General features: G+C 42.5%; 1 protein-coding gene across 2 annotated transcripts in view; it reads left to right on the forward strand.

Moving 5' to 3' along the window:
• itgb6 (integrin, beta 6) overlaps positions 1–10,767 on the forward strand; it is a 13,202-nt gene extending 2,435 nt beyond the window's left edge. Inside the window, exons 2-16 of one of the 2 annotated variants that reach the window (XM_080458596.1) lie at positions 746–815; positions 1,114–1,196; positions 1,362–1,560; positions 1,650–1,896; positions 2,004–2,169; positions 2,269–2,430; positions 2,540–2,635; positions 2,926–3,015; positions 4,272–4,406; positions 5,980–6,400; positions 6,502–6,724; positions 7,193–7,287; positions 9,316–9,432; positions 9,515–9,681; positions 10,139–10,767. In XM_080458596.1, coding sequence (XP_080314722.1) covers positions 761–815; positions 1,114–1,196; positions 1,362–1,560; positions 1,650–1,896; positions 2,004–2,169; positions 2,269–2,430; positions 2,540–2,635; positions 2,926–3,015; positions 4,272–4,406; positions 5,980–6,400; positions 6,502–6,724; positions 7,193–7,287; positions 9,316–9,432; positions 9,515–9,681; positions 10,139–10,237 — 2,355 coding nt within the window. In that variant the 5' untranslated portion in view covers positions 746–760 and the 3' untranslated portion in view covers positions 10,238–10,767. Of the gene's footprint in view, positions 1–612; positions 816–1,113; positions 1,197–1,361; positions 1,561–1,649; positions 1,897–2,003; positions 2,170–2,268; positions 2,431–2,539; positions 2,636–2,925; positions 3,016–4,271; positions 4,407–5,979; positions 6,401–6,501; positions 6,725–7,192; positions 7,288–9,315; positions 9,433–9,514; positions 9,682–10,138 lie in introns of those variants that run through there. The other variant, XM_080458595.1, reaches the window with a different exon arrangement.
• Positions 10,768–13,047: the final 2,280 nt, after the last annotated feature.

Genomic DNA, 13,047 nt, shown 5'->3' on the forward strand with positions numbered 1-13,047 from the left:
TGTGGGTTTCCTCGCGTTAATCCGAGGAAACCCAAAAAACATGCATGTGAAGATAAATGGTGACCCTAAACGGCCTATAGGTGTGAGTGTGAGTGTGTGCGGTTGTCTGACTCTCTGTGTTTGCCCTGTAATGGACTGGTGACCCGTCCATGGTGTCCCCCACCATTGCCCATAGTGTGTGTGTGTGTGTGTGTGTGTGTGTGTGTGTGTGTGTGTGTGTGTGTGTGTGTGTGTGTGTGTGTGTGTGTGTGTGTGTGTGTGTGTGTGTGTGTGTGTGTGTGTGTGTGTGTGTGTGTGTGTGTGTGTGTGTGTTCATTTATTTACCTTTAAATTCAAGACTGAAGAGGTTAATTTGTCACATGCATCTATTCTTCATATATCAGCTGCACTAAAATCTGCTTCTGCTCTGGCCACTGTGCCAGCAAGATGAAGAACAGCAATAATACAACTCCTATATGTACACGAAACAGACAAAAAGTAATAATAGAAGAATGCTGACAGTCTTTTTATGCTCCCTACATAATGATGTCGAGCGTTTGACTTGTCCCCGCCCAGCCGCCTCACCTGGACGGAAGTGGACATATAAGGCGGTGCAGGTAGAGTCCCCGCTCCGCTGCGCTCAGGTGTCTGCGGCTCTTCTCTCCTCTGCTCTGCTTTCGCTCCGAGAGAGGAGACACCACCGCGGCTTCAGCTCTGTAAATATGAAAACACTTCAACAAGTCTTCTTGTGTTTCTTCCAAAATAGTAACCTCGCGGACTAATGGGGCTTATTCTGCTGAGCCTGATTCTCCGCTACTGGATCAATACCGTGGAGGGTAAGCTGGAGTTTTGCTTTAAAACAACAAAAAAGAAAAGAAAAAAAGAAAAAAAACGTGTATAGTCATCAGAGTGTGCAAATAGTCACTGGAGATCACCGTGGTCTTGACTAGTTTTATAAGGAAACGAGATTGTAAAAGGTGTTTTTCAGTAGCTGTGTGTAGAGGTGACTTGTGACATTTAAAAAAATACAAAAATATATAAAAAGATCAGACCAGAGGAATGAGTTTAAAAATGATCAGGGATCCCTGATCAGTGTTGACAAGTTTGCTCCCAACTGTGTCTTCATGTGTGCAGCAGGATCATGTTCAGCCGGCAGCGCTCGGACTTGTGATGAGTGTCTGCAGCTCAGTCCTCACTGTGCCTGGTGCACACAGGAGGTAAGCAGCCAGCATGGACATGCAAGAAGCAACAACTACATGTAGGAAGATTAGTGCCACTTGACTTTTATGTAGTTTCAGTGTCCAGAACAACATACTGCATTACGATTTATCTCCTGTCCTCCATGGTAAAACTAAATCGGGACTTTTCTTTTCCGTTTCCAGAACTTCACAGATTGGATATCTGTCAGTAAAAGATGTGACACACTGGATATCTTACTGGAAGAAGGATGTGCCAGGGACCAGCTTCACTTCCCTGTTTCCCGAGGGGAAGTCCTTCAGGGTCGGCAACCCGGGAAGAAGACGGCCAGCGCTAACAGCACCCAGATATACCCACAGAAAATGTCCCTCAAGCTTCGGCCTGGTACAGAGTCCAAAGTGTTTTGAATGGTTGCTTTTACCTCCACGATTACGGTTTGAGAGAAACAAGGCGTTGGTTTTATTTTTGCACAGGCAGCCAGGTGACCTTTCAGGTTAAGATTCAGCACACAGAGGACTACCCGGTGGACATCTACTACCTGATGGACCTGTCGGCGTCCATGATCGACGACCTCGAGATGATCAAAGACTTAGGCTCCACTCTGTCCAAAGAGATGGCCAAACTCACCAGTAAATTTCGAATGGGCTTTGGCTCATTTGTAGAGAAGCCCGTTCTGCCCTTCATCAAAATCACAGAAGAAGAGCTGGCGAACCCCTGCAGGTAAACAACGGACGTTCCAACACGACCCGCGGCTTCAGCAACGTCCTCACGCGACTCCTCAGATAAAACCTCACTGCTTCTTGTTCTGTCTTCCCGTTGTGTTGCAGCACTGTGAGCATAACCTGCCTGCCGACATTTGGCTACAAGCACGTCTTGTCGCTGACGAGCAGCACTGACAAGTTCAACGAGATCATCGCCATGCAGCGTGTGTCTGCAAATATTGACGTGCCGGAGTGCGGCTTTGACGCCGTCATGCAAGCTTCAGTTTGTGGGGTGAGAATGAAACTCTGTAAAACTTAGATTTTAACTTCCGATTCGTTCTGAATAAACAACATTAAGGTGTTGTTGGTTTTTTTTCTTGTCTTCTGATAGGACAAGATTGGCTGGAGGAATGATTCCATGCGTCTGTTGGTGTTTGTCAGTGATGCCGACTCACACTTTGGGATGGACAGTAAGATGGCCGGCATTGTGATCCCCAATGACGGACAGTGTCACCTGGATGTCAACAATGAATACTCAATGTCCACAGTACAAGTAAACCATCTTTTTATTTTTTTTTTTTAAAGGGACTTTTGTTTTGTTTTGATGTTTCATGTGACGCAATAGACTGGTAAATAATAGACGTTTGAACTTTTGCTTTCAGGAGTATCCAACTCTGGGTCAGCTGGTTGATAAGGTGGTGGAAAACAACATCTTGCTGATTTTTGCTGTAACAGAAGAGCAGAAACACAATTATAAGGTAGCTGCGTCTCTCTTTGAAAGTTATTTCCTTTACATCGAAGTATGCATGAACCAAGAAACGGAGAGAACGTGTGCGATTGTGAGAGCACAAAGTTTGACTGAGGTTAGTTTAGCGTTCCGTCTATTGAGCTGGATTGACGTTCAGCCTGTTAGAACAAGCCCGCTCCTTTTCACCACTGTTTTTCATACTGCATGAGCCAAGTCTACCCACATTGACATCAGTGACTTTGCTGTTTATGTTCATGATTTATTTTTATTTTTTTCCATTTCTCCCCCCACCTTCTTCAGAACTATGCAAATCTCATACCCGGTGCCACAGTCGGAGTCCTGGCGAAAGACTCGAGGAACGTCCTGGAGCTGATTGTAACAGCATACAAAGTACAGTTATTGAGTGAGCTGGATGTGTTTGTGGGGTGTGTGATTGGAAGAGGCCGGAAAAACACCTGCTATTACCAGAGCATGAAAGCTGGTATCCCCGTGTTATTTAAACTATATTGTATTGAGCTCAGAATGTATACAGAGACACCCGAAGCGCACCCAGCTTCCCCTCTGTTCATTATCATTTTTACGACAGCTAATAGACAATACCTCTGCCTTCGCCCTTCCTTTTCACTCTCCTGCTTTTCCTCTTTCGTTCTTCCCTCCATTACATTTTTCCCTCTAACACCCGGTGCTTTGCATCAGCATGTTGGACAGCAAGTTGATGCTTGTCCCGGCTGTTTGATCCACTCGTCTCTCTGACTTTGACTCCTTCCTTACGCACGCTTTCTTTCCTTCTCTTATCCAACTATCTCCTGAATGCTGCTCTGTCGGGGTTTTTTTGTGGGTTTTTTTTGTAAATCCCCACCTGGAGATGATGATTGGTGCGCAGTCCTCTAATTAATCTATTGGTTACGTCATTTACACCTTCATTTATTCACTGCCACGTTAACCGCACCAAAAGAAGAGTCCCCTGTTATCCCACTGATTACAGATGTGGTGGTTAAACAACATGCAAAGCAACAGAGGAGTTTTCTTTTACTGGTTCTGTTCACATGATTCGTATTTATACTTGACTGCAATTTGGAAGTAATGCTTCTGGATAGATATTTTAGCCACCATACTTTAAAATGCCGTGCATCTCGTGCAGTGACTAATGGACAGTTATTTCATAGCGGTTGTTCCCACTGACTTTGGGTGTGTCTCTTTAGCGTCTTTGTTTTCCCTTCTCACCTGCACTGAAGACACTATACACTCCAGGAACACACAATTAACCCTGTGCTGTGCGAGCATGCAGACAGTTCGTCACAGAGTTCATTAGTCAGTGAAACACCGGGCTGAGGTCAGCCGTCGCTTATTTCTCAGGCGCTTTTGTGCAGCCCAGCACACCTGGGATGGTGATTCACCTAAAAAGCGAGAATTAGAGGAAGCTTTTAAAGTGTCGGCACTCGGCAGGTCAGTGCAGGGTGAAAGCATAATTCCATTCGTAGCCTTGGAAATCCCACTTAATGATAGGCGAGTCGGAATATTCCTTTCATAGCTGGGTCTTTGTGAGTTCTGGCATTAACAAGGAACAAAAACCTCAGTATGAAGTTGTACTGCTTGTCAGCTTTCCCCTGCAGGCTGCTGTAATGTATATGTGAACTGTTTTCCAGGAGCTGCGTTCAGAGATTGAACTGGAGGTTGTCGGAGACACAGAGGAACTGCACTTGTCTTTTACATCCATTTGCCCCAACGGGACCATCGTCCCTGACCTGAAACACTGCTCCAACATCAAACCAGGAGAGACGGTCTGTTGCTTCGGCTTCAATTTGCTTTTTTTGTGTGTGTGTGTGTGTGTGTGTGTGTGTGTGTGTGTGTGTGTGTTCGTAAAGTAGTCTTCACGAAGGCCGGCGCTGTTCAAAGTGCTTCAAGGTATCAAAAAGACAAATAAAAACAACTGAATGAAAAATGAATAAAAATAAAAACAAATCTTATGAAGGATACTCATGCGTTTTTGGTGTTACATCTTTTTACACAGATGCTTCCAACAGCTGAAATCATAAAAAGTGAAAGCTGCCTCACCACAGTTTTATTATCTGCATTTCAGATCAAGAAAAGTCAGATCTGGTTTTTACATTAAGGGACTCCGACTAGTGCAAGGTCTTGCAGGACTTTGTGGCATGAACAGAACACCAAGTATGTTGAGCTTTGATGATTTCATTTGTCTTGACGATCTCAAACTCATCCGAGCTCCTCAGGTGTTACGTGACCTTGTGTTTCTACTTGGAGCTTTATGCTCAGGACCACATGGATCAGGAATGTTAAGGTTCCCCTCCTGTGTGAATCCTCCTTTAGACAAATGGCTTTTTCTGTCCTTGGAATTTCCCTGTGTAGCTTTACTTCTAAAGCTCAAATGAATCCTAATTTAGACCATTTTAAGTTATACTTTAACAGTTTTAAAGATCAATCAGTCCTTTTTTGATAGAACAGGCAGCAATGACACACTCATTAATCCTGCTGGGCACTGCAGCCTAAAAAAAAATGTAGTCACACCTGAGTCATGTTTTCCAGGTGATTAAAAATGTGATTCATTTGATTAATCCCCTATCCAAGCCCTAAGGTCCATGTTTAATTCAAAGAAGACATCACTTATCAAGTGAATAGAGTTGGGAAGACATTTTATTTTACTGAGCTGTAGTACCTCAGTCTGAACCTGCTCAAATTGTGGGGAAAAAAGAAGTCTGTGTCATTTTTACTTTTTTTTTAAACTCAGTTTTTAGTATTATAATGCCCATGTAACTTTACATTACTTATAGTTGCTATAAATGTACACTGTACCAACAATTCAGATTATAGTGATTATACAAAGAAAAGAAAGATGATAAGAAATAAATAGACAAATTAAAGTAATAATTCACAAAAAGGAAGGAAAATGGTATTATAGATTTTAAAATTTTTATATTTCAATGCCAGAGAACAAAAAAAGTCTACCCAATGTGGGCACAAAGGGGTGTTAGACCTAATAATCCCGCGCTAACCCTAACCCTAACCCTAACCCTAACCCTAACCCTAACCCTAACCCACACTTAGGTTTTCAGTCAAACTCAGATGGAAGAAAGTCACAATGCTTTAAGGGTCATTTGGACATTTAAAAGAAAAATTTATGTAGTGAGCAAAAATGCAGGGTGATGAGGTTGTAAGGGAAAATCTAGTTAAAACACATTTGATTTTGGCATTTATAGCAGTGTGGTAAACAAGATGAATCAATAAATGCCTGTTACATTCTTCTAAGTAAGGTGAAATGTCATTAAGTGGACCAGCGGAGCAGATTCATCTTTACTGTCGATGTTAGTTTGATGGCAACACTTCTTTGCTCCTCAGGTAGTGTTCAATGTGACTGTGGAGCTTCCTGGATGCCTGTCAGGTGTTCGCCATTTCTCCCTCAAACCGGTGGGCTTACAGGACACCTTGGAGGTGGAACTGGAGTCTCTTTGCTCCTGCGACTGCCGGCAGCCCCAAGAAGCCGCCAGCAGCAGCCAGTGCGCCGAAGGCCAGGGGACTTTCCAGTGCGGCGTGTGTGTGTGCCAGCCGGGCTTCCTGGGAGCGCAGTGCGAGTGCAATGAGGAGAGCGCTTTGTTGAGCAACTGCCTGGAAAACAATGAGGCTGAGATATGCAACGGTCAGGGCCAATGCTATTGTGGACAGTGTGTGTGTCATGCGTCCAGCTTTGGCCGCATCTACGGACGCTACTGCGAGTGTGACAATTACTCCTGTGTTCGCTTCCACGGGGAGCTCTGCGGAGGTGAGTAACGACACGCCAGTGTCATGAATTATTCACATGTTTTTGTGGTGAGAGTGTGTGTTCTTGAGGGATTTATTTTTATTTATTTTTTGCATGTGCAGGTCACGGAGAGTGTGACTGTGGGGAGTGCCACTGCCAGAGTGGTTGGATCGGAGAGTATTGCAACTGCAGCACCAGCACCGAGGCCTGCGTGTCGGACGACGGCTCGCTCTGCAGCGGCAGGGGCAAATGCGAGTGTGGTCACTGTGTCTGCTCTGTGCCTGGAGCGTCCGGGGACAGGTGTGAGAAGTGCCCGACGTGTGGAGATGCCTGCAATTCAGCAAGGTGGGAACACGCCACGTCTGAATTGGAGTGCAGCTCCAGGGATTTCTGTCTCACTTTTTGTAATTACTGCGTCTTCAACAGAAAGATATAACATGTTGTGTCGTGGCACCACATGATCTGTCTGTTCTTTTAACTTCAGGCATATCGAGTTTTGAGTCCTCTTGTTCATATGTGTCTACACCTTGCATGTAAGATCAAAAGTCACTAATGTCCCCAACACAGCACCAAGAGATTTCCTTTCTTGATTGTAAAGCAGCTGCCACTGTCAGTGCCATTTGATACCACTGTTACAGGGGAGCCGGGTGATAAAGGGTGAATGAAGCCTTGGGAAAGTGCTGATAAGTGACCAGCACTGAGATTTTTGTCTGCCCCCCGTGTCAGTGACGGAAACCTCATTAAAATTTTGGGGGGTTTCTGTCTGTGTTGAATCCAAGCTTTTGTTTTATTGCTCTTTTTTTCCCCACACAGGACCTGTGTCGAGTGTCATCTTCAAGTCAAGGACGACGTCGAGTTGTGCAATGAAAGTTGCAGCGTTTCTAAAACATCCATCAACGCAACAGCAGGTAAAGGACTCCTTGTTCCACCTGTTGTGTCTTGGGAAATGTCAGCAGTCGTCTAGAAACAGCTCAGCGATCAAAGTCCCTCCCATAAAACCATAAAACTGCCTGTTCAATGACGGCTGCAGACTCACGTTGTGCGTCCCTTCCTCAGTCACCAACAGTAACACACACAGACCATTTCCTGATTATCTACACAAAACAATCAAGACCAAAAGCAAAACACACAAAAATACAAGGCTGATTGTGAAAAAAACAAACAAATGCTTTTCAACTTCAGGATTTTGTGCCTGTATGGGAGCTTTGTTTACACACGCACACATGTTTACACAGTGACTGATGAGTGTCTTCCAAACTGGAATGTCAGACTTTCTTGGAAGTGTTTCACAAAGAAGAATTTACTAAACATTCTCTCCTTGCACCAGGGATATTGGTATCACACTGACAGCAAAAAAAGCAAAACCACACGTTGTCTCTCATCCAACGGGATCTCAAGCAGGTTTCACATTTATGAACATTGACTGTTGTGATTCACTGGTATCAACCGTAGGTCGAGTTTTGAGATTTCTGTGAGTTACCTGGGCATTTACTCTGTATTTATTTATTTTTTTAATGCCTGTACTATTTTAACACAATACTTTGTACTTCATAAACATTTTGTGTAGTTTAGGTGTTAGTGTGAATTTGTTTCTTTGCACCAGTGTGTGCTTTCACTGCATCATTGCTGATTTCAACTACAGATCAAAACATTTAATCCCTGGTTGATGCAAAGAAATCAAAACAATGTACCGGTATGTGTATAAATGAGTCGTTGTTGTTAGTTTTTTTTGTTTTGTTTTTTAACTGAGTTAGTTGTAAGGGTATTACAGTGGAAATAAGTGTGACAGCTCAACACAATATACAACAATTTGCAAGATATTTAGATTAAAAGCAACCGTTAACATTTATGAGTTATTGTTTAAAAAAACATTAAACATTCAGTATTCAACAGAAAAATCGACTCGTTGATGTGAGAGTTATGGGTGCGTAATGTCGTTCAAGCTCTGTGTGTGTGGGAGAGACTCATCCTCCCACACTTTAAAACCTCTAGTTCAGATAGAAGGGATAAGAGGGAGAGAGAAAGTCATGTATTGAATGTGATGTCGGTAAAGCGGAGAGCAGGCAGCCACATGTCTGAAAAATTAAACAGATAACAACACAAAGCAGTCACGGCTGTCAGGAATAGATTAAGTTTACTCATTGATAAAAATGTCAATGTCAGGAAACTTTTTCACATCATTCTGTGTAACTCAGTGCTTCTTTTGTTACCAGGTTTCTTGTTTGTGGACGTACCAGTACCTGTGATGCATCGCTTGATGTGATTGCGTGTTTTATATTATTTGCTTTGTTTTTGGCGAGTCCGTGTCGGGCTTTATCCATCTTATTCGCTGTGAAACCTCTGACCTTAACGAACAGGAAGCTTGTTAGTGGTGCAGTCACTTCCCCGTGCTGTATATATGCTGGTTGTCACAAGAGTTCGCACTCTCAGCTCGGTGTTTTCGATAGCGGTATCAATCTGGAGCCATGCTAAGTTTCAGCGTGGGTCAGTGATTGAGAGGAATGCCGACCTCCATCGACTCGGGTGTCTCTCAGAAGTCTGCACCCCCTTCTCTAACACAACACCATCCTCGTCCTTTTGGGTAGCGCGGGACAATGGGGAACATATTATTTACCTTGTTGTACAGGCAGAGCTATTGTGGTGCATGTGAATAGCCCAAGGACCTGGTCTTCCTTTATGGGAGAGCTGATTTTAAACCCGTGGTACTTGTGCAAGCTGAGAGGTATATCTGATTATCACAGAGGATTTTCAGGCTTCAGATGTGAAATACAATGGCGTGGTACACACACCAGATGGTAATCTTTGATATGGAAATCACACTGACAGCACAACAGAGGAGGGGATATCCTTTTACGTTCTCATTACTAAGTTAAAAGGGAAGATGAAATACAAAAAATTCCCACCTTATGGATGCATGTGTTCATATTCCCTCGCAGATTATGACAAGAGTGTGTCACTGCCATGTACGCTGATAATGGAAAACGAGTGCTGGGTATCTTTTAATACCATGCAAGGTGAGACCGGGACCACGGCGTACAATCTCCGAATGTATGGTAAGTTTTATGGCAACGTGATGGACACTCAAACTGCTCATATGAAGCTGTGAGTCTCACGTCGTCCTCTGTCCTCTCTCAGGATGCCCCGAGACTCCCAACATCCCCATGATCATTCTCGGGGTTTCCCTCTCCATCGTGTGCATTGGCCTCATCCTGCTGGGTGTGTGGAAGGTGCTGGTGTCAGTCCATGATCGGAAAGAGGTGGCCAAGTTCGAGGCGGAGAGGGCGAAGGCGAAATGGCAGACGGTAAGATCCTTTAAGTTTCCATAAAGAAAACGTTGGTGATAAAATGCAGATAAAATTGATCCATTGCTGTTGGGAGTTTTTGATCTGGGGAGGTTATAAAGCAGACTCCAAAAATGTGCACGCGTATCCTAATGAGCGTGTATGATTCTAAATCAAAGACTGTGTGCAATCATTTAAAGAAAATCTTGGTGACAGTAGGAGTTACAAAATTAAAACGACGTGTTTGAAGGAAAGCTTGAAAAATTCAAATAAGTGACCAAAACTGTACATCCTTAAAAGACAACTGAATGTCAAATAACCCGGGTAACTTATTAAAAGATTGTTTTTGATTAAAATTGGGAATAGCTGGCACGCTTGCTTTTTATTCTATGAGATAAATAAATAATTCAAGCATTGACCGTTCAATGTATCACCGATCGTAACGCTGCCTTTGTGTATTTTCTTCACTTGTTTTCAGGGAACCAACCCACTGTTCAGAAGCTCCACGTCTACGTTTAAAAATGTAACTTATAAGAACACAGAAAGAGAAAAAATTATCACAATGGATCACTACTGAGGATAAATGCAAACCAACGGCAAAATGCACTTAAATGCGTACGTATGTGTGTGCTTGTGTTAGTGTGGATGAGACAACTTTTTTTTTTTTTTGTACTAAATTTGTTTTTTGGATGTTATTCATGCTGTAACGCAGTAGGGAACACTGTGAACAGACGGACACTACGTGATGTATTTGCTGCTGTAACGGTACACTTTGAAATGTACTGTTAAAACACTGAATGTTTCTGTTGCGTGATCCTACACAAGTGTTTGTGTTCTGTCATCCGCAGCCAGGAAAGGAGAAGTCTACACTACAAGTGGTCTACTACTGAACATATCTTTTTGTGAATATGTATGTAAATATAGAGGAGTTTTTTTTTTTTTTTTTATATATTGTTTTTGTAAAGCAAGGCTGAGCCTTTGGTGTTAATGACTGTTTTGAGTTTTTTTTAGTGGCATCCGGCACATAAATAAAGTGGAAATTTAACAAAATCGTGATATCATTGAATGAAAGCAACGTACAAATAAAACCTTGGAGTCACCGATGACACATCACCTACTACACTTTTAATGCACAACTACATGTCACTGTGTAATGTATAGTCATTTTATTATAAAATCACAAATGATTGTCTTTGGAAATGGTCCACAATGCACACATTTTACCCAGTCACTGTGTTGTAAGTGTGCAGGCCAACGTGTTGTGCACTAACGCTCGGAACGGTGCTTGATATCCCCTCATCTTCACTGATAAATGGACCTGATCAGGTGCTGAATGCTGCTGGATCTGTAACAGTTGAGCTGTTGGTTGATGTGCTGAGTGGAGGGCTGCGTGCTGCTCCCCACTGCAGCCGAGCGGCTCATCGATCGGCCCGAACTGGTGACGAATTCCCTCGTCTGTGGAAAACAAGCAAAAAAATATCACCAAACGTACAAATAAAGTACTAAAAAGCAGTTTACTGGGAACAAGAATGCACCACGCGGAATATCACAAGCAATTCCTCCATCGGCAGCAGCTAAATGTGTAATGCTGGTCGACTCTCGCTGATTGTGTCGTCTGATGCTTTGTTATTTTATTTATTTAACGATAACCTTGACAATTCAAGAAATGCAGACAAAGAAATCCAACTTGGAAGAATGAACAACCATAGTATCAGATTTTTATGTCATTAGTGCAAATATTACCTCAAATACCAATATTCACATTACTACTATCAATGTACAAAATATCACAAAACATCTGTATGACCAAGGACCAGGTCAAATATTATATTTGCAGGTACAATCCACGGAAAACTAATTAATTCTGGGGAAAATAAACCAAAACTACGTTCAAATATGGTTCCGTCAACAATATTCTGGCACACACATAACACTTTGCTATGCTACCTCATAATTTCAACTAATCTAGTAGATAATTGAATTAAGGTATTCTGATCAACAGTGAAATCATCATTATTATTATAGGGCTGCTATAGTCGTGAAATGATTCTACTTGTGTGAGTCTCTCGATTGCCGTATGCCTACTTGTGTGTGCGTACTGGTATTTCAGTCATGAGATTTGAATTTGTGCACACCTTTTTATGCTTGCATAGATTTTCTACGCACACATATTAAAATGTGCCATGTAATTTCACTCGTATATGCGCGGTATAGTTTGTTCATATGTATCATGTTCGGTGTGTGAGCACTGGGATCTGTGCTTGTCTCCAAGGCCTCTGGCTCCACCTCAGGCTGGCCTCTCAGGTAGCTGCAATTTTTTTTTTTAAGTGAATTTTGCAACTTTCAAGCTGAGACAGGTCGAATCCAGGTCCTGTAACTTTATGTTTGATATTGAGCGTTACGTAGGTGTTGTTTGGTGTTAAGAAAGATGTTGTAGATGACGAAACAGTGGATAAAACCTGTCACACTATACGGGGGGGGGGGGGGGGGGGGGGGGGGGGGGGGGGGGGGGGATGAGCAGACCTAAAGAAACAAAGTGTTTTTACCACCATTTCACTCTGAAGTGTCTGGGAGTGATTGCATTTTGTTTCACGGATCGTTTTGATTCACAGAAATTTGCGTGCGCTGATTTGTTCGGCTTCGAGTGTTTTATTAAATGTACCATGATAAACTCAAACGGGTAATCACTGCGATAAAATGAGAGCAACATTATCTCATTCTAAAGCTGCTGCTCTAAAGCACAAACCTTCATACTGAGCCACAACTATCTATCCATCCATCCATCCATCCATCCATCCATCCATCTATCTATCTATCTATCTATCTATCTATCTATCTATCTATCTATCTATCTATCTATCTATCTATCTATCTATCTATCTATCTATCTATCTATCTATCTATCTATCTCTCTTTTGTGGTTGATTTTTTTTTTTTTTAAAGTATGACGTTAATCCTTCAACATGCCGTTAAATAATACGGTTAACCACAGCCTTGAGGAATTCACTTGTGTAAAAGGAATTTCAAACAATCCACGCGTAGGTGAAATAGTTTGTGTGAAAGAGTCCAGGTCTGTTGTCAAGATTTCAAGTTGATTTTAAAGAGTCTGTATTACAGTAACGCTTGAGAATCTGGGTCTGGATGAAAAAGTCCAGGTGAATTTTTTAACAAGTCCCAAGTGCAGTTTTAAACATATATCGTGTTTGAATAAACTACAATCAATCCATTCCAGAACATTTCACCGTGGAGTTTGCATGTTCTCCCTGTGCGTGTGTGAGTTATTATTATTTTTTGATTACTATTGCAACAACACTTCATCCGTATAGGTCAAAGTAACCTGTCTCACTATGGTCTAATCCAAGCTCACGTTCCTGATTAGTGGGTGAA

The sequence above is a fragment of the Lipophrys pholis genome (genome assembly GCF_963383615.2).
Source record: "Lipophrys pholis genome assembly, chromosome: 2".
NCBI lineage: Eukaryota > Metazoa > Chordata > Actinopteri > Blenniiformes > Blenniidae > Lipophrys > Lipophrys pholis.